Here is a 19,965-nt window from a genome sequence, read left to right as displayed (position 1 = left end):
TATTGGAGGTGGTGAGGTTGTTGAGTTGAGGGTGGGTTAGGGTTATGGTTATCAGTCAGCTGTTGTGATCTTGTTACGACAGCGATAGTCCCCACAGAGTCTCCGCCCCTCCTCCCAGATGTTTTGGGGACCCTGTGAAACAGGGTGCCCATGGAATGTTTGAACAGTGAACTATGCCCATTTCCTCCATCCAGCAGAACTTGTCTTTGGCCTGTTGGAGTTTGTCGGGAGGCAGCCAGCATGCGGAAACATGGAGTGGCGGTCCAATGGTGCTGCACCCAATGCTTGGGGCTGGCCATTGTGATCTGAGGAGTTATGATGTCTGGGAAATCGGCTAGGATCCTGGCATACTCGCTGTAAAGTGGGGTGCAGTCAATTCGGCATGGCACAAGGTGATCGATTCAAACGTATTGGAATTGGCGAAACCTTGTCCTTTCAAATCAACCAGCAGGAACTGCGCTCAGAGGAAATCGCCACCCAGCAGCAGTTGTGAGACATCAACGATGGTAGAGGTCCACTTGAAATGGCAGGATTTGAAGTTGAGTGGGATATTGTGGACCCCATATGTCTTGATGCCGCTGCTGTTAACTTCAGTCAGGGGAGACCTCTTCTTTCCAGAGCGAGTGCCAATGATCGAGGGAGGCAACACAATGACCTCTGCTCCCATATCAAAGAGAAAATGGCACCCCAAATGACGATCCAAGATTTAGAGGTATCGATCTTTTTGGCCAGCTGCCATGCCGCTACTGCCGAGGTGTTTCCCGGATGTGTGCAGGGTGGTCGTCATCAGTGGCCTGTGGAGCCCATGTTTGGTGGTAATAGCACTGTTTGTCCTTATTGGTTCTGTTCGAGGATGATGTCACTTTCACCCTTTCCATGGAGTCTGGGGCTGTCTGTATCACCTGGCAAGGCACAGCCACCACTCGGTTGATGGTTGCTTCCCCCTGCTACTTAGCTTGCCATTATACATTTGCATGGGCTGCCAGCTATCGGGAGTTGGTGAAATTGTTATCAAAGAGGAGCAGGCGGATCTCCTCAGGCATGTGCTCAAGAAAAACCTATTCAAAGAGGAGGCAGGTTCTGTGTCCATCCATCAGGTGAGCATTTTGTCCATGGTTTGCAGTTGCCTAGGCTATCCATGTGCAGCAGTTTTGCCACCCTGTCGCGGCGGGAGAGACCAAATGTATGCTTGAGGAACATTTTGATCCTTTTGTATGTTGTCGGCTGGTGGTTGGTGAAGGTTATCGATGATGCGCCCGGTGGTTTCCTGGTCCAGCGCACTGGCCATGTACTTTATAGTGTCAGCAGTTATTTGATGTATATGGAATTGGGCTTCAGCTTGTTCAAACCATATTTGCGGTTGTGATGCCCAGAAGGTGAGGAGTTTGAGTTAAACTGTGTTCTGTAGTCCTGAATTATCTCCTTTCAGCATTTTGCAATCCAAAAGAGGCTGTTTTGGATCATCAGGGTCATCTCTGTAGTCATTTTTGGGTTGCATAAACACTGAGTTTAATTGTTTAACAATTCAGTTCAAACATTATGTTTAATAATCAATAGTTCAGTTCAAATGTTGTTATCCACGGTTAAAAATCCAAGTTTACCTGCCGACTCAGAGAGAGGAAAAGCAATCGCCCAGCCTCGCATTACCAGTCTGCTTCACCAAGTCCACCACACACCAGGGACCCGCTCCTGTGAGGGCCTGAACCTCCAAATGATGGCTCTAGAACTAAGTGGCACAATCCGCCACACGCTTGATTAAACATCTCAAGGGGATGAAATGGTAGAGTGCTACCATCAGGAGGAGTCAGGGATGGAGTGTGTAGCATCTGAGGAATGTTGTTGCACCTTTAAGAGATTCCAGATGGATACCTTCCCATGAGGTCTGCGTGTATGTGTTCTGTTTTTTTAGTGCTGTTTTCTTAGTTAATAAATCTAGTTGTTTTCAAAAGAACCCAAGTTTCTTTATTGTATTAAAAGAAACATGACAAGCTGTATATAGGAAGTCCCCGACTTACGACTGCAATGACTGGATCACTGGTGGTATCCTGATTTGGTGGTAATTCGGATTCTCCGCCTCGTATGCTCGAGGTCATGCAACATTCAACAAATGAACCTTCAATGGGGATCTCGGGCTGCCGGCGGGGAACGGGGACGCCGGCTGGGCAGCAGGGACGCCAGGCTGCCGCTGGGAAAAGGGAACCTCGGGCTGCCAGGCGGGGAATGGGGATCCCGGGCTGCCGCGGGAACGGGATTTCAGTGCTTTTACTACAAAATGTGTTCTTGTACCATAGTTTTAATAAAGTTTTTCCTGAATCGTCGTATGTGCGGGTGGACTTAACTCGCGCAGGTCGGAACTCGAGGACGATCTCTATTGAGAATCCATTAATAACGGACTAATTCAATATGAAATTTGGTGTTTCTTTTTCCCAAAGTTGTTTCCCAAATCTTTGGAGTATTTTAATTTTTGCTTGGTCTTACCCTTATTAACCCTTGGCGTTCATGACAGTATTCTCTGCAATACACGCAGAAGAAGCCAATGCACGTTGCCTTGATGAATCATGGCCTCCGCAGCTTCAATTTGGCAGCGGCCACAGGGCGCATGCGCAAACGCTTGACGAATGGAATGGCTGCTTTTATTCAACCGGGCCAATCAGCGAGAGCCGTTCGGTCGCCGGTTGGCGACTGGGATTTAAATACATCGAAGAGGCCGCTGCGGCCATTTCATGCGCCTGATCTCGGACTGGAGAGTGGTTTCTGTTCGCCGAGCGCAGCCGGGTGAGCCAGCGGCCCCCGCTTGCGTTTGACGGCGGGTTCGAGGCGTGGGCTGGGGGGCTGGTGGGCTGGGGTGGGTGTGGTGGGGGGGGGGTGGAGGGAGGGGAGGGATGGATCGAGGGCGGCTTTCACTCGTCGCTTGTCTCCTGGTTTGGGCCTGGGCTGGTCCAACTGCCCGGCGTTGGGCTGGGGGGGTGGGTTTGGCTGCAGGCCTCCCTCCCTGGAAAGGTTGCAGGAGACAGCCAGCGCGTTGTTGCCATAAGTTTGCATTACAAGGAGAGGCCTCCACCGGGAGTTGTAGGGCAGAGGGGCAACTTTATAGAGGCTTATAAAGTCATGAGGTCAGTAGACCCATTGAAGCCTCTTTCCTAGAGTAGAATTTAAAAATATAGCCAGAGGGCATTAAATATATGTAAGAGGGGCAAGCTTTCAAAGGGTCCAGTCTGGATGTAGTAAAGGCATTTGGACAGTAAATGGGCTGAATGCAGCAAATGTGAGGAGTTTGGTTGACATGGAGTAGTTGGGCTGGTTTCTGTGCATTCTTAATCTAGAGATCCTGGGTGTTGAATAAAATGCCAGTAGTTAACTAAAATGAGATAGTGGTGGAATGGTTGAGTTAACTACTGTATACCTTTCAGAGGGTATAACTCTTACTTGAAATATCCTCGGCCCTTAAATCTGACAATGGTTCTCTTGAGTTTTGCTATAATCACTCAAGGATATTCAGTTAGTGACTTACTCCTTTATCCATAGTATTTGCCTGATGCCCATCGGATTAGTGGTGACCATCCCCCAGCTTCTGTTTTTAGAGATGGTTATTGCGTTCTCCAAGTACTGCCCAATTCTCCATTGTGTGTGCTTGCTTGCACAGCGTTGAGGTGAATGGCCAGTGGTGGCCAGGAGATGTGGGCCCGGGATGTAATTGGCCAATGAATTGGGTGAACAAAAGGTTGGGGAAAAGCTCAACAGACCAGACAACATCCATGGAGAAAAAAAAATCAATGTTTTAGATTTGGACCCTTAAGTTATTCAGGAGAAATGGAGGAGATGTAGGTGATGGATGAACTTGCTGGATAAAGCAGCATCAGTGGGTGGGGGGGGAGAAAGAAAGAATGGCTGATACTTCAGGCCACTGATACTGAGATCCTCCAATAATGTGTTTAACCTTTGATTATTCAAAGAATTTGAAAGGAATTGATGTGTAAGGATTTCAAAGGATAATGATGTGCATAGGACTTTGGAGGTACACAGAATACATTCCTTCTGATGGAGGAGGAACTGAATGCAGTGAAGATTTTGGAAATTAATCCTAAAGCAGAGGTTTGGATTTACGAAGTTCAATACCAATATCAATTTTTCATTAAAATATACTCGGGACAATCTCTTCAGCAGTTCATTGGTCGAGGATGATTTACTTCCAGTCTAGTTCTGCTTTTTGTAACCTAAGAAAAAGGGAGTTTGGTCTTGATTCAAATATTATTAAATGTGAGATGTGAATTTTTTTTTCATTAAGGCCCCCCCCCCTTCCCCATGAACAAAGCCATATTAGTCCCACCACTTGTAATGCTCACTGACCTGTAGTGCCCTGGCTTGTCTCTGCCATGCCCCGACAATCTTATCCCTTGATTCCCACAACATCCTAGGTTAGACCTGGTCCTGCCCCATTGACATCTGCACCTTTTGGGATTTCAAGACTGCCAACATCACTTGCTTTGAATGTCAATGTCTTTTTGGTTATTACTGTTTTTTCAAATTTCATTGTCCTCCACGGTAAAAGAATATTTGTTGTGGATTCTAATATAGCAATGTTCTGTGCAGTGTTCAACCAAGGATATTGTTATGAACATTCACCAAGGCCACAATCATTCTATGCAAGTCTAATTTATAGTTTCCAGCTGCTGTCAGGTAAGATAACATGTACCAGAAGCTAGGTGTGTACATGAGCGCATCTGCAATTTGGATACAGTAAACCAACGTAAATTTACTGTGCTTTGATGTTCTTTACACTGCAAGCTGGCGCCTCTTAAACTTGTTCAGTGCACTCTCTATCTAAGTTACAATCGTGGAACTAAAATGACTGATGTATAATTTAAATGATGCTAATCTTTTGTCTTTAATATCTCTGCAGGTGTGAGCAGCATGTCTCAGTTTGTTTTTGAGAGTGATATTAATAATCTCCTGAAATTGGATGCTCCCATAACAAATGGGCCTCTAGCCAGGTGGCAGCGAAAAGCTAAGGAAAACAATGGTGTTAGTGGGTCTTTATCAACTTCAGCTAATATTAATGGCTTGTCACCAATGAAAATTGTAAACCGATCACTGAGCACATCAAAGTTGATGACACCCAGTAAGACCCCAGGTAGTTGGATCAATTGTTTTAAGTGTTTGATCATTTTCTGTACTAATGCAATGACATTTTGGGGATCACTATGTCAGGGTTAATTTTTGTTGTTGGTGTGTTAATCTTTGGTATTGTACCATTTGCACTCAACTCCATATTTGTCTTCCTACCTCCTGAAAGATGGTGTATTTAATTCTCAAATTGCATTATTTATACAACGTTGACAATGAGAACATCTGAACATTTTGTTATGAGCCCAGAGGACCCCAAATCCCAGCAGCAATAGAAATTCACCAAGACTAATGGTTACTTAAACAAAGATGCTTTTGTTTAAACATGAAAATCGGATCAAACTTTAACTTATTAACTTAACCCTCTTCTAATTCTAAGTGCGCAATGTGTGTAAGTTCAGAAAAGTTCTCATTTCTGGCAATTTTTATACTGTGCACAAAATTTAACATTTATAAATTTCACCAGGCTTTGGTGCTTGAAAGGTAAATGGTTACCGTTCAGTAAGGTTCTTGGTTTTCAGAGAGAAATTTGTTGCTCGTTGGACACCCACAACTGATTCCTTCTGATCAGCCACTTCAGTGTCTTGCTGAAGAAACTTGCCCCATCAGGGTTTTCCAGATGATGTCCTTTCTTTCAGGTCACTAGAGTTCCTCTTCTATTTTCCTTATTTCAAGTGAAACATTATAGAGCTAGCCATCTCCTCTTGTATAGACGTTGAATAGGCTGAACTAAGCACTCACAACTGGTTTTCAAAATGGGTGGTTGCCATGTTCCAATAACCTAATCTTCAAGTCTGTTTATCTGTTGCTTTCTAAAGCAATAATCCATTCTTCCACAGCATTCCCAATTAGCACCTACTTGTGAAGCCCTTATAGACATTCTTCAAAGTTCTTGCAAAGACACTCGGAGCCTGGACTGTCTGGCTTGGGCAGAGCTCTGGCATTTTAAATGAGATCTGTGTTGAAGTGTTTGTATCTTTTGGGGACCGACACTAAAAGAAAAATGCCACAATTAATCTATCAAAAATATATCTATAGACAATATAAAATATAACATCAGTCACAATTTTTTCCCAAAGTTGTTTGGTTTAAATGTAGGTAATTTTGAACAATGCTCTAAAATAACTTGATCAAGTGCCCAATGTTTGTTGTTCAATTAAATTTACTAATCAACATGACTAAGAAACCACACTAGGCCAGTGACTAGAGTATTGGTGCTACTAATCTTAAAGTAAACACAGGATGCTGCTACTAAGGTATTTGCCTATTTTGGATTGGAGCTGGCAACGTTGATTTCATTAAGGTTTGGTTAAAAACTGCTGCTGCTGCTAGAGAAACAAAGTTACCTCACTGATTTTTTAAAAATCATTAAAACCTTGAATTTTGTTTCAAGGCTCTGTCGGTTCATTAATTGTGTAGGGATGACTATAACTTTCTGGCACAAAACTTTCTTTTAAGACCAAAAGACATGGGAGCAGAAATAGGTTATTCAACCCATTGAGTCTGCCCCACCATTTATTCAAGAGCAGATCCATTTTCCCACTCATCCCTACTGCCTGACCTTTGCCCCAGCTAATTAAGAACCTATGAATCTCTGCCTTAAATACACCCAATGATCTTGCCTTTGCAATTGCCTATGGCAACAAATGCAACAGATTTACTACCCAGTGACAAATGAAAGTCCTCCACATCTCAGTTCTAATTAGATGACCTTCAATACTGAAGTGCCATTTTGTCTGAGGCTCTCCTAATATGGAGAAACAACCTTCTTATAATCTACTGTCCATGTCTTTCAACGTTCAAAATATTTCAGTGAGATTTGCACACCTAATTCGAAATTCCAATGAGAACAAGCCAAGAGCTGACAAGTGCTCCTCATTATTAACACTTTAAAAAATATTTTTAAGTTTAACAAAGCCCTTTTACACAAGGTATACTAATGAAAACATAAATCCAATAGTTTCATGTATATATCACATATCAATTGTAAATTCTTTGGCTTTGTTTATTTTAGCAATTGACCCTTTAGCTTAATTTATTAGTCAAGATTCCAAGATTAAAGAAATTAAGGTGAACCAGGAAGAATATAAATTTGTTTGCTGACGATGTTTTGGTTTATTTAACGGATCCTATATATATTTTTTTGTCCCAATTACAGGTTCGATTGAGAGAATATGGGAAAGTTTCTGGATATAAAGTTAACTGGGGAAAAATAGCAAGATTATGCCCTTAGCTGTGGGTGATTATACAGATTGTAAAATGGTGACTAAATGTAGGTGGCCAGATGTAGGTATTAAATATCTAGGTATTAGAATTTATAATGATTTGAAAAGAAGTGGAATAAATTGCCTATTTAGTTGGCAGAGTAAATTGTGTTTAAAATGAATGTTTTTCTAAATTCAGTCAATCCAATTCCTTCAAAAATTAAGGATTTAAATATGGCAGTTAATTTTTTAATGGAAAGACAAAATGTCATGGGTTTCTTTGGAAAAATTGAACTTGTAAACACCCTAATTCATACTTCCGTCTTCCATATAACCACTTACAGCACAGAACAAGCCAGTTTGGCCCTACTAGTCCATGCTGTAACAAATCCCCACCCTCCTAGTCCGACTGACCAGCACCCGGCCCATACCCCTCCAGTCCTCTCCTATCCATGTAACTATCCAGTCTTTCCTTAAATGTAACCAATGATCCCGCCTTGACCACGTCTGTCGGAAGCTCATTCCACATCCCTACCACCCTTTGCGTAAAGAAATTTCCCCTCATGTTCCCCTAATAATTTTCCCCCTTCAATCTTAAACCATGCCCTCTAGTTTGAATCTCCCCCACTCTTAATTGAAAAAAGCCTATCCACGTTTACTCTTCTGTCCCTTTTAAAATCTTAAACACCTCTATCAAGTCCCCTCTCAATCTTCTATGCTCCAGAGAAAAAAAGCCCCAGTCTGCACAACCTTTCCCTGAAACTCAAACCTTGAAATCCTGTCAACATTCTCGTGAACCTTCTCTGCACTCTCTCTATTATGTTTATATCTTTCCTATAATTTAGTGACCAAAACTGTACACAATACTCCAAATTTGGCCTCACCAATGCCTTGTACAATTTCATCATAACCTCCCTATTCTTGAATTCAATACTCTGATTTATGAAGGCCAACATTCCAAATGCCTTCTTCACCACACCATCTACCTGAGTATCAGCCTTGAGGGTACTATTTACCACAGCTCCTAAATCCCTTTGTTGCTCTGCACATCTCAATAACCTACCATTTAATGCATATGACCTATTTAGATTTTGCCTTTCCAAAATGTAACACCTCACACTTATCTGTATTAAATTCCATCAGCCATTTCTCAGCCCACACCTCCAGCCTTCCTAAATCACCTTTTAATCTACGGTAATCTTCCTCACTGTCCACAACACCACCAATCTTTGTATCATCCGCAAACTTGCTTATCCAATTCTCCACCCCTACTTCCAGATCGTTAATATATATATATAACATTTCCTCTTTAAGAGGAAAAAGCAGCTCAAGTGAAGTTTACAAATGTATTTATTGTTTATTTTAGATAATATTCCATCTTGGGATTTAATAAAATTTAACATGATGGGGAACATGAATCCCTAGGATTTTGATAAATGGAATCTAAATTGGTACTTAGAAGTAGGGAATCATTTATTTTGAAATATTTGAGTTGTGGAATAATATTAATTATGAAATTGGTATGAAAGGTTTAATATTTAGGAAAATGCCTCTGTCAAAATAGACATTTCTTTTTCAATGGATAACCAATTTTTGAGGATTGGTGATGGAAGATTGTTTTGCGAATGGGAAATTTATAACATTTGAACAAATGAGAGAAAAATTCGATTAACCTAATTATTTTGTTATCAAGTTGAAGCTTTTTTCCTGGCAAAATAGGTCCTACTTTGATGTTACCTAATCAAAGTGAATTAGAATTACTGGTTTATAATACTACTGCAAATAACTTTATTTCAATAATGTTCAATTTACTTCAAACTAAAACCCTAAAAATTGGGGTGCATAAATCAAGCTTACGATGGGAAGTAGATTTACAGACATAAATTAATGAAAAGGACTAGATGGAGTTATCTAAGAGTAATGAGACTAAAATTATAAATGTAAGATGTACGTTAGTCCAATAATTTTTTACATCAATTATAATTTGACTCCACAAAAAATAAATAGATTAAATCCTTCTATATTAGAAATGTTTTGGGTGTAGATCTGAGATTGGAACTTCTTTGCATTCAACTTGGCAATGTCCTAAAATTAGATAATTTTTGTTCAGGGTAGGTAATTTTTTGGGGGTCAAATTTCCACAGGACCTGATGTTATTTTTATTGAATAATATTAAGTCTATAAGGAGAAAGTTAAAATTAAATATTTATCAATTTGAATTTGTTAATTGCTTTAGCAATTTCCAGGAAATGTATAGCAATATCATGGAAGTCTGAAATAGATGTCGGTATGGAAAGATGGCATGCAGAACTTCTTAGTTGTATACCATTAGAGAAAATTACAATATGCGAGATAAATATCATGTTTTCTGGAAAATATGGAGCCCATATTTACAACATTTTGGTTTGCTTGTTGGAAGACCTTACTTCTTGGTAACCTCCAGTAGATTTTGTATAGTGTAAATGTTTTATTTTCTTGGCATTCTCTGGTTTTCTTTTTCCTTTTTCAAGAGATGGGAAGGGAGATTGGATGGTGGGGTGAGATTATATATACCATATGTATAATTTTTCAAAATAATTATGGAATTGAATGTAATGTAACCATTACAGTGGTTTAAATTTTATAAATAAAATTAAAAACATACTGTAAATGAGGATAAGCATGATTATTACATAACTTATTTGTTCAGGACATTAATTATTAGAATTATAGAATTTAAATAATTAAATCATAACTTGTCCAAAATAATATTGAAAACAAAAATTGTACAAAGAATACACATAATTTATAATTACACAATCTTATAATTGTATAAGATGTTTCATACTTCTCTGATGTGATCATGTTCTAATTATGGATCGTGATAACCCTTTCATTCCCAGATTTAACCTTGTGAACATCCTCTGAACCCTCTCCAACATTGGCACAAAATGAGGATCACAAACTGCTCACTGTACTCCAAACCCTCAACATCACATCCCTGCTCTTGTATTCTATTCCTCTTGAAATGAATGACCGTGTTGTGTTTTCCTTCTTCACCACTGACTCAACATGCAAGTTTATCTTCAGTTATCCTGCATGGGGTCTCCCAGGTGTTTTGCATCTAGATATTTTCTATTACTCCCCATTTAGAAAATGGTCTGCCCCTTTATCTTTTCTATTAAAATACATAACATTGTATTTCTTCTATTTCACCTCTGCCTCACCACCACCACCACATTTTCATGAATAATGAGGACAGATTATTTGGTTTAATTGATATTTGTTTTATTTTCAGGCAAGATAAAAACCCCCAAATCTGCTAAGCGTTCCTTGGTACAGGGGACACCATCAAAAGTAGGGGGTGATCGTTATATTCCGACCCGTAATGCAGTACAAATGGATGTAGCACATTTCTTGATTGCCAAAAATAACGATCAAGAAAATGAGTCACCAACCAAGAAGGTGAGCACAAAAGATTCTAGCAGAAATTCATTTGCAGAAGAATTTGGTTAATTTCTATGTTTTGGGTGATAGTCAAATCTGTTCCTAAATACAATGGATAATTGTAGGATTTAGTACTTGTTTAAACTATGGCTGCTTTGTTTAGAGACAGCTGGCCCCTCATTTAAGATTGTGAGGAGATGCTACGCACTTTGGTGTATTTTCATTTTTGTCCTGTATTTCTTTACACAAGTAAATTGCTAAACCAAAGCATTGGATTAGCACAGATTTCCTAAATGGGTTTGAAATGGGAGGACTTGGTGAATAGGCCTCATTCTATGCATCTAAATCTCAATGGTTGTATACAATGCTTAAAGTACATTCACATGCGTAAGATCTGTAAATGTACACAAATGCTAACACTTTACTGAATACCTACCTAACAGCTGGAGAAAATGTGGGGAAAATTTTTTAAGTAAAATTAAGTTACACAAGCAAGTCTGCAGATGTTGGGGTCAAGGGCAATATACAAATATGTTGGAAAAATTTGGCATACCATGCAGCATCCATGAAAAGCAAAAGGTTATATCAGTAGTTACAAAGATCAAAATCTGGAAGAACCACATGCGGAAGTGAGTTTCAGTCTCAACTGTTTATTTGAATGCTCGTGTGCTGCTCTTTCAGGGCAAGCTCGTGTGATGTCATGACGCAGCCGAAAGGGTGGGCCCAATGGCAGAGGCCACGAGGAATCCCTGAACCTGACGGCGCTATCTTAATATGGCTGCTCTGCTGCCGCAGCTGTCATATAGAGCCGGTTCACCTGCTTTGCGATGTGCGCCGCCATACAACCCCCCCCACCCCCGAACTGGCTTCAGTGTCCTGATGCCTTGGGCGGATGCCTCCATCTCTTTGGCTGCGTGGTCGTGACCGGTTGGCTGAGGTCCAAGTGGGCTGCTTTCAGTCTGTCCGCCATGAACAACTCCACTGTGCCCCCAATGTCTAGAGTGAAAGTCTTGTCCGAATGGCGTAGTACCTTGTACGGGCCTTTGTAGTGCCATTGAGGAGGGGCTGGGTGTGGGTTGTGCCAAACAAACAGTCGGCTGTGGCTAAGTCTGTGGGGATGTATGCCAACCAATTGCCGCTGAGGGAGGGTGGTTGCAAATGTGGCCAGCTATTCCTGAAAGTCCTATAAAGGTGCTCTTTCTGGAGCTCATGTCCAGAATCGGGCGTGTGGGTGGGGAAGAACTCACCGGGTAGGGATGTGTGCGCCGTGGATCAGTTCCATGGAGGATGCCTGCAGGTCCTCCTTGGGTGCTGTTCTGATGCCCAGCAGGACCCAGGGGAGCTCATCCACCTAGTTGGTGCCATCAAACCAAGCCATGAAGGCCACTTTGAAGTTGGCCTAAGGATGGTAGGCGGTGGTGTGATGCAGCTTGATGCCCAGCAGGTTTGCTAATTGTGACCAGAGTGTGGATGTGAACTATGTACCTGTCGCTGGTCATCTGTGCTGGTGCTCCAAACCTCTAGGTCCAATTGGTTAGAAGGCCCCTGGCACAGGAGTCAGTCAAGGTGCCCTTGAGGTGAATGGCTTCTGGCCACCGTGTTGTGCAGTTGACCACAGGGTAAGCAATATTTCAGGCCTGGGCCCTTCATCAGGTACAAGTTTTAAAAACAAAACAAAAAACAAACCAGGCAGGTGTCTGAATAAAAGTTGGGGGGGGTGGAGGAGGGAGGAAGGGCAGGGTTTGGAGCACAGGCTAACAGGTAAGAGGCCCTAAGTGGATACAGGTGGAGGATTGAAGTGGAAAAAGCTGAGAAATGGAGGGCAGAGGGCTACGAAGGGTAACTCTGATAGATAAAGGAAGGAAATAGTGTGAGGAGCTGGCAAATAAAGAAAGAGGGATCTGGGGAGAAGTTCCAGAAAATTGGAGGTCTATTATTAACATCTGGCTGCAGACTACCAAGGTGTATATCAGGTGTTGTTCCTCCAATTTGTGGATGGTTTCAGTTTGTCAGTACATAAGGTCATGGACAGATATGTTGGTGTGGCAAATGGTGTGAGGAATTGAAATTGTTGGCTGGTAAGGGCAAAAGATGAGTGAACTTGTGTCATCAAAAACTGGTATGCTAAATATGCAGAACTGCATCAGTTCTTGCAATAAATTACAATATTTCTCTTTAGGAGCACCAGAAGTCCTGGTCTTTAAACTTGAATGGTTATGACATTGAGCAGACAAAAATTCTGCGACTGAGTGGGAAACCGCTTTGTGCACCAGAAGGTATTTTAAATTGATTTTTTTTTTAAACAAAGGTTAATTAATGTGGACTACATTTGTTTGATAAAGTTTATCTGGTAGTACTTTTGAACCGGACCCTCAAAATTAATACTATAGTCTTGGAATGAGGGCTACATGGGTATTTATTTGTTTGATTATATACTTGTTTTTCTCGATACTGTATCTATTTCTCAGAATTTTTTTGTGAAATTGTCAGGAATTGGTTAAATTTTCTAAATTCTTTTATTTAGCTTTGAAGGAATGCAGAGGGGGAACATAAAAATTATCTTTCCAAACATTAAGTTCCTTCCAAATTTTGGCATTCATATACTGTGAACTTCCAGCATTTCTTAAATTTTGCATTGTAATAAGTCAAATTTCTTTCCAGCTGAGGTGAGTAAATGCTAGTTATTTGGAAGAGGTCTGAACTCTTTAAAAAAACACATGCGTTGGATGAATGGGAGAAATGGATTTGTAGCATCTATCTCTACTCAAGGTAGCCAGGATTCAACTGGTTCTTGTTGATGTGTATTTCTAGAAGAGTTTTGTCATGAATATTGATGCAACTTTTTTAAAAAGTCAGGTCAGAGGTGCTAGGGTAATGCCTTAATTTTTGCCACGTAGTGTTTTCCTATTTCTGGTTCAACTCTTCTGTCAAATCACTTGTTCCCTTTGTCTTAACTATTTCACCAAACTTTCCACTGTTCCTGAAATCTTCTGTCTGTTTTAAACGTAAAAGTTCCATTATTGTCAGAATACTACATTTAGAATATAACAAACCTAAAATTCTTTAACTTTGTCTACCGTAAGGAAGACAGAATCGCCACTTTGTCCAGCACCTCTCACAGAAATGAGGTCCCAGCGAGGACCGATCTCGACAAGACCAGTTCTCTAACCATTGAGCTACCAGAGCCTCTATTTGCTGACACAAAAATGCTTAGAGAAGCTAAGTAAATTTGATTTGTAGTCATTCGTGTTGAATGGAAAGTTTAGTGAGTATTCTGTTTTCCTTCTGATTTGACTGTAGCTACACTGAGAATATTTTTTGGCCAATAGTTTTTGTTCGTAATCCGCAAGAATTTAAAAATCAATGTGAAAAGAAATTCAAGATGATGACCCAGCATGTTCAAAATGGAGGTCATGTTTGGCTAAGAATCTCAAAGATCATTTCAGGCTTTGCCTTGCTGCTCTTGCAGTTTAATATTTTTTTAATGGTGGCATAGTTGATGCACAGCTTATTTGTAAATAGAAAAAGGGGTGGGTGTGGGAGAGCGGTGAAAATGCTACTAGGGCTGACTTCCCCAAGACTATCCTATAAAACAAAATAGAGGATGAAATTATTGCAATTAGATGATTCTACCTAAAAAAAAAAACTGCTGGTCATTCCTTGAAACCTTCTGAGATTTTGTCAGTTGGAGTTCCATCCTTTGGATCCTCCAATCAAGCACATCCTGTGGCTTTAGATTCTATTTCTTCTCCAGGTTACCAGAATAATCTTAAAGTTCTGTACAGTCAGTCAACAACACCAGGTTCAACTAAGAAGCCCAGCCGATATATTCCCACCATGCCAGAGAGAATTCTGGATGCTCCAGAGATCAGAAACGATTACTGTAAGTTGTGATGTTTAAATACTACTTTTAGCTCAAAACCTAAGAAATAGCTGGCGTGATCATGCCGGGAATATTTTTAATGTGGAATTGAATCATGAAGTAACATAGCCATTTGGCCACTTGTATGTAGTTTTCTGGATTTAAGAACATAATAGGAGCCAGAATAGGTCATTCAGTCTGTCAAGTCTGCTCTATCATTCAATGAGATCATGGCTGATCTGATGATCATCTCCACTGACCTGTCTTTCCCCCCCATATTCCCTACTATACAAAAATCTATCCTATTATTGTCTTAAATGTTTAGAGGTAGCATCCACTGCTTCCATGGGCAGAGAATTCCATGGATTCATCACCCTCCTAATCTCTGTCCTAAATCTACTACCCTGAATCTTGAGGCTGTGCCCCCTAGTTCTTGCGTCACCAGCCAGTGGGGAAAAAAGTTACCTACTTCTGTTGTATCTATCCCTTTGATAATTTTGTATGTTTCTATAAGATCCCCTCATTTTTTTAATCCCATTTCTTTAGATCTGAATTTGATTGACTGGAGTTCACTGAACTATTTGGCTGTGGGGCTTGGAAATAATGTATATCTCTGGCATGCTGAGTCTGGTGATATTCTGCCACTTGTGCAGCTGGAGGGTCAGGAGGATTACATTGCTTCTGTTTCCTGGATAAAAGAAGGCAACTATTTAGCAGTTGGAACAAGGAATGGAGAGGTACAGGTAAGAACAGATGTTACGAGCCCAGAGGACCCCAAAACCCAGCAGCAATAGACATTCACCAAGACAAATGGTTACTTAAACAAAAGTTGCTTTTAATTATCTTTAAACATGAAAACAGGACCAAACATTAACTAATGTTACGAGCCCAAAGGACCCCAAAACCCAGCAGCAATAGACATTAACCAAGATAAGTTTGATATTTTACTATTGATTTTTTTTGTTAGTATCTTTATTTGTTATGTTTTATCTTTTTTTTGTGTAAGGGTTTTTCTTTAATATAATTATTGTTCATTTTATTAACTCTTCACTCTTTCGCTCTTTATTTTGGGGGGGGTTAGACTAACTTTAAGCTAGGTCATTAATGTTGTGTACTAATTTGGGGGGGTTTAGTTTATTTAGTCTGTTGATGTAGTATTGTAATTTTTATTATCTTATGTTTAATCTTTTTACTGTAACTTTCTATTTTATTCATGTTATAAAATCTTAAAGTTTAAAAAAAAAGACATTCACCAAGACAAATGGTTACTTAAACAAAAGTTGCTTTTAATTATCTTTAAACATGAAAACAGGACCAAACATTAACTAATGTTACAAGCCCAGAGGACCCCAAAACCCAGCAGCAACAGATATTCACCAAGACAAATGGTTACTTAAACAAAAGTTGCTTTTCATTATCTTTAAACATGAAAGCAGAATCACACCAACTTATCCCTGTTGACTTAACTAACCTAACTAAACCCCCTTCTAATTCTAAGCGCTTATGTATGTAATGGTGTATGCAAGTTCAGAAAAGTTCTTTAGTTCACAATCAATCTCACTTCTCATTCCTCAAAGTTCACTGGTTGCAGGCAGTTCTTGTACTATAATATTTCACATTTATGAAGTTCACCAGGCTTTGGTACTTGAAAGATAAATGGTTACTGCTCAGGAAGGTTCTTAACAGTTTTCAGAGAGAGATTTGTTGTTCGCTGGACAACCACAACTGATTCCTTTTAATCAGCTACTTCATTGCCTTGCCGAAGAAACTTGCCCATCAGGGTTTTCCAGATGATAATCCCTTTCTTCCAGGTCACCACAGAGTTCCTTTTGGTTTCTTTTATTTCAAGTGAAGCATTAGGCAGTCAGTCCTCTCCTCTTGTTCATACCACAAGGGCTTTGACTAGGCACTCACAACCAGGCTTCCAAATGGGGTTTTTCTACAAACTTGCTAGCTTGTCCTGTTCCAGTCCCAGTTGTTTCTGCTGACTGTCACACTGTAGAACTGATCGTTCTCTTGCGTGAAAAGCCCGTTTGACTCCCTCTCTGCTTGCAAAAGAACACATGACCCTCTTAGAACAGCAAGCAGCACTCCCAGACAGCTTGTGGCTCTGAACCATTCTTTCATCTGTTATTTTTCAAAACAACAATCCATGAATGAAGTCTCTTGGGCACTCTCCAAAGCTTTTGCAAAGGCACTTGGAGCTGGCCTTCTGGCTTGAGCAGAGCTCCAGTATTTAAAATGAGACCTGTTTGTATGTGACCACACTAAAAAAAAAACCTGGTGCAGTTTATCTCCCAAAAACATATCTATAATTTGTCACAACAGCATGCAGATTTTCTGAATTAACTTTGTATGTCGTTGACCAGGAAGTGCAATCTATCTACAAAATAATAACAACCAGTTCAAACATTGTTATACTCATTATATTCTTTCCCTTGTGCTTCTGAGACTTGACTCCCTTAAGTGAACACTTTGAGCCTTTGGAAAGATGCTGCCAACACTGGCCTTTGAAAAGACTTCTTAAAGGATGAGCAAGAAAACCTCCATTATTGACGTCCAAGTTGCACTCTTGTCAACTCTTTCCGTTAACATAGAAACATAGAAGATAGGAGCAGGAGTAGGTCATTCGACCCTTTGAGCCTGCTCTGCCATTCATTGAGATCATGGCTGATCTTAAAGTTCAGTATCCCGTCCCCGCCTTCTCTCCGTAACCTTTAATACCCTTATACTGAAGTAATATATCTAATTCCCTCTTAAATATATTTAATGAATTTGCCTCTACTGCCCTCTGTGGCAATGAATTCCACAGATTCACCACCCTCTGGGTAAAGAAATTCCTCCTCATCTCGGTCCTAAATGGTTTGCCTATTATCCTCAAACCATGGCCCCGGGTTCTGGATTTTCCCATCACTGGAAACATCCCATCTGCATCCATTCTGTCCATTTCTGCCAGAATTTTATGTCTCTGAGATCCGCTCTCAATCTTCTAAACTCCAGCGAGTACAATCCCAATTTGCGCAATCTTTCCTCCTAAGTCATTCCTGCCATTCCAGGTATCAGCCTGGTGAATCGCCTCTGCACTCCCTCCATTGCAAGAACATCCTTCCTTAGATAAGGTGACCAAAACTGCACACAATACTCCAGGTGGGGTCTCATCAAGGCCCTGTACAGCTACAGTAAGTTATCCTTGTTCCTATACTCAAACCCTCTTGATATGAAGGCCAACATACCAGATGCCTTTTTAACCGCCTGCTGTACCTGCATGCTCGCCTTCAGAGACTGGTGTACAAGTACCCCTAGGTCTCTCTGCACTTCACCATCTCTTAATCTATTGCCATTCAAATAGGAATCTGCCCTCCGGTTTGTATTACCAAAGTGGATAACCTCACATTTATCCACATTGTAGTGCATTTGCCATGTATCTGCCCAGTCCTTCAATTTATCCAAATCACACTGGAGCTTCCTGACCCCCTCTTCCGTGCACACAACCCCTCCTAGCTTAGTGTCATCTGCAAATTTAGAGATATTACATCCAGTCCCCTCATCCAGATCATTAATGTAAATTGTGAACAGCTGGGGTCCCAGTACAGATCCCTGTGGTACCCCACTGGTCACCGCCTGCCACTCAAAAAACGAGCCATTTATCCCAACTCTGTCTTCTACCTGCCAGCCAGTTCTCAATCCACATCAATACTTTGCCCCCAATCCCATGAGCCTTGATTTTGGAAGCCAGTCGTTTATGCGGGACCTTATCGAAGGCCTTTTGGAAGTCCAGGTACACCACATCCACTGGCTCTCCCCCATCTATTTTACCTGTCACCATTTCAAAGAATTCCAATAGATTTGTCAAGCACGATTTACCTTTTGTAAATCCATGTTGACTCCGTCCGATCCCTTCTCTGCTAATCATATGCTCCGCTATTACTTCCTTGATAATGGATTCCATCATTTTGCCCACTACTGATGTAAGGCTCACTGGCCTATAATTCCCCGCTTTTTCTCTACCCCCTTTTTAAATAGTGGGGTAACATTAGCTACCCTCCAATCCATGGGTACTGATCCTGAGTCTATCGAGTTGAGCAGGCTTGCACAAAATGTGCGGCATTCAGAGCTCTCTGGGAAGAAATTTAACGGCAAAAGAGTGAGAGACAGGTTCAAAGCTGTTGCAGGGAGAGATGGTTTTGGTGTAACATCCTCAATAGCTTCTTAAAAATCCTTGGCCCATGACTGCTCAGTAGAAAGGAACAATGTGGAGTCTGTTATTAAAATCACATCACTACACTAACTTCGTTATGCATCTCTTCCACCCTTTGTAGAAGGTCAGTCACCTTCAATCAAAAGTGAGAGTCCAAGTCATCCTTGCACCCGAAGTATTGCCTAAAAAGCTTAGTTTCTGATGCACAGGTGTTAATAGATTCTAATTTCCTAGTTTTGGTCTGCCATTTAAAAAGTGATTGTGATTGCATTAAAGCACACACTGGAAACTAATAGTCACTGCATTTATGTCAGTGACTTAGCCAAAGCATTGCATAATATTTAACTCTCCTCATACTCTATACTATGTTGTGGTGGTGTCAAAGTGCATATGGCCTTGTAATTGGAAAATGCATCTGGTTCACATTCCTTCATTTTTGGACTTCAATAGAATCATTATAAATATTTGTTTTAAGGTTTGGGATGTGGAACGTCAGAAGCGTCTGAGAAATATGGTGAGTCACACTGCACGAGTTGGGGCACTCAGCTGGAGCAGTTACATTCTCTCCAGGTAATGAATTATATTCATTAGGATGTCCTAAAATGTTTGTCATTTTTTGAGCGTAATGGAATAAACATCAAATAACTGATGAAATTTTTGACTTCTTTGCATCCTTTTCCTTTACTCTAGTGGCTGTCGAGTGGGTCAAATACATCATCATGATGTTCGCATTGCACGACACCATGTTGCCACCCTGAATGGACATTCACAAGAAGTCTGTGGCTTGAAGTGGTCACCTGATGGCAGGTATCTCGCTAGTGGTGGCAATGACAATGTTCTGAACATCTGGCCGAGCCTTACTGGAAATGATGCAGAGCTCCAACCATTACATACATTCACACAGCACCAGGGTGCTGTTAAGGTTGGTGACTATTTTCCCAGATTACAACTTGGTCTGAATTTGTAGTTTTCTTTAGAAGATTGAATGCTAATATAATTGAGAATGTAACAATGAATTAGTATATAGCTGGTATCAAAGCTACAGGCATTGATATAAAATTTTGTGATCTTGGGTGCCTGCTATGACTAGTTTTGAACTTAAATTGTGAAATTGGGCAGAGTTGTCTAACTTGGTTTTAAAAGGACAACAG

At 40.6% G+C, this 19,965-nt stretch overlaps 1 protein-coding gene across 2 annotated transcripts in view; it reads left to right on the top strand.

Moving 5' to 3' along the window:
* Positions 1 to 2,671: 2,671 nt before the first annotated feature.
* cdc20 (cell division cycle 20 homolog) overlaps positions 2,672 to 19,965 on the top strand; it is a 30,142-nt gene continuing 12,848 nt past the window's right edge. Inside the window, exons 1-8 of one of the 2 annotated variants that reach the window (XM_069939011.1) lie at positions 2,672 to 2,775; positions 4,901 to 5,131; positions 10,606 to 10,772; positions 12,934 to 13,030; positions 14,509 to 14,637; positions 15,163 to 15,359; positions 19,290 to 19,384; positions 19,505 to 19,736. In XM_069939011.1, the coding sequence (XP_069795112.1) occupies positions 2,724 to 2,775; positions 4,901 to 5,131; positions 10,606 to 10,772; positions 12,934 to 13,030; positions 14,509 to 14,637; positions 15,163 to 15,359; positions 19,290 to 19,384; positions 19,505 to 19,736 (1,200 nt within the window). In that variant the 5' untranslated portion in view covers positions 2,672 to 2,723. Of the gene's footprint in view, positions 2,776 to 4,900; positions 5,132 to 7,282; positions 7,397 to 10,605; positions 10,773 to 12,933; positions 13,031 to 14,508; positions 14,638 to 15,162; positions 15,360 to 19,289; positions 19,385 to 19,504; positions 19,737 to 19,965 lie in introns of those variants that run through there. The other variant, XM_069939012.1, reaches the window with a different exon arrangement.

Source organism: Narcine bancroftii, chromosome 5 (assembly GCF_036971445.1).
Source record: "Narcine bancroftii isolate sNarBan1 chromosome 5, sNarBan1.hap1, whole genome shotgun sequence".
Classification (NCBI taxonomy): Eukaryota; Metazoa; Chordata; class Chondrichthyes; order Torpediniformes; family Narcinidae; genus Narcine; species Narcine bancroftii.
The sequence above is the reverse complement of the archived record's forward strand: the minus strand, read 5'-3'. Positions and strand labels throughout refer to the sequence as shown.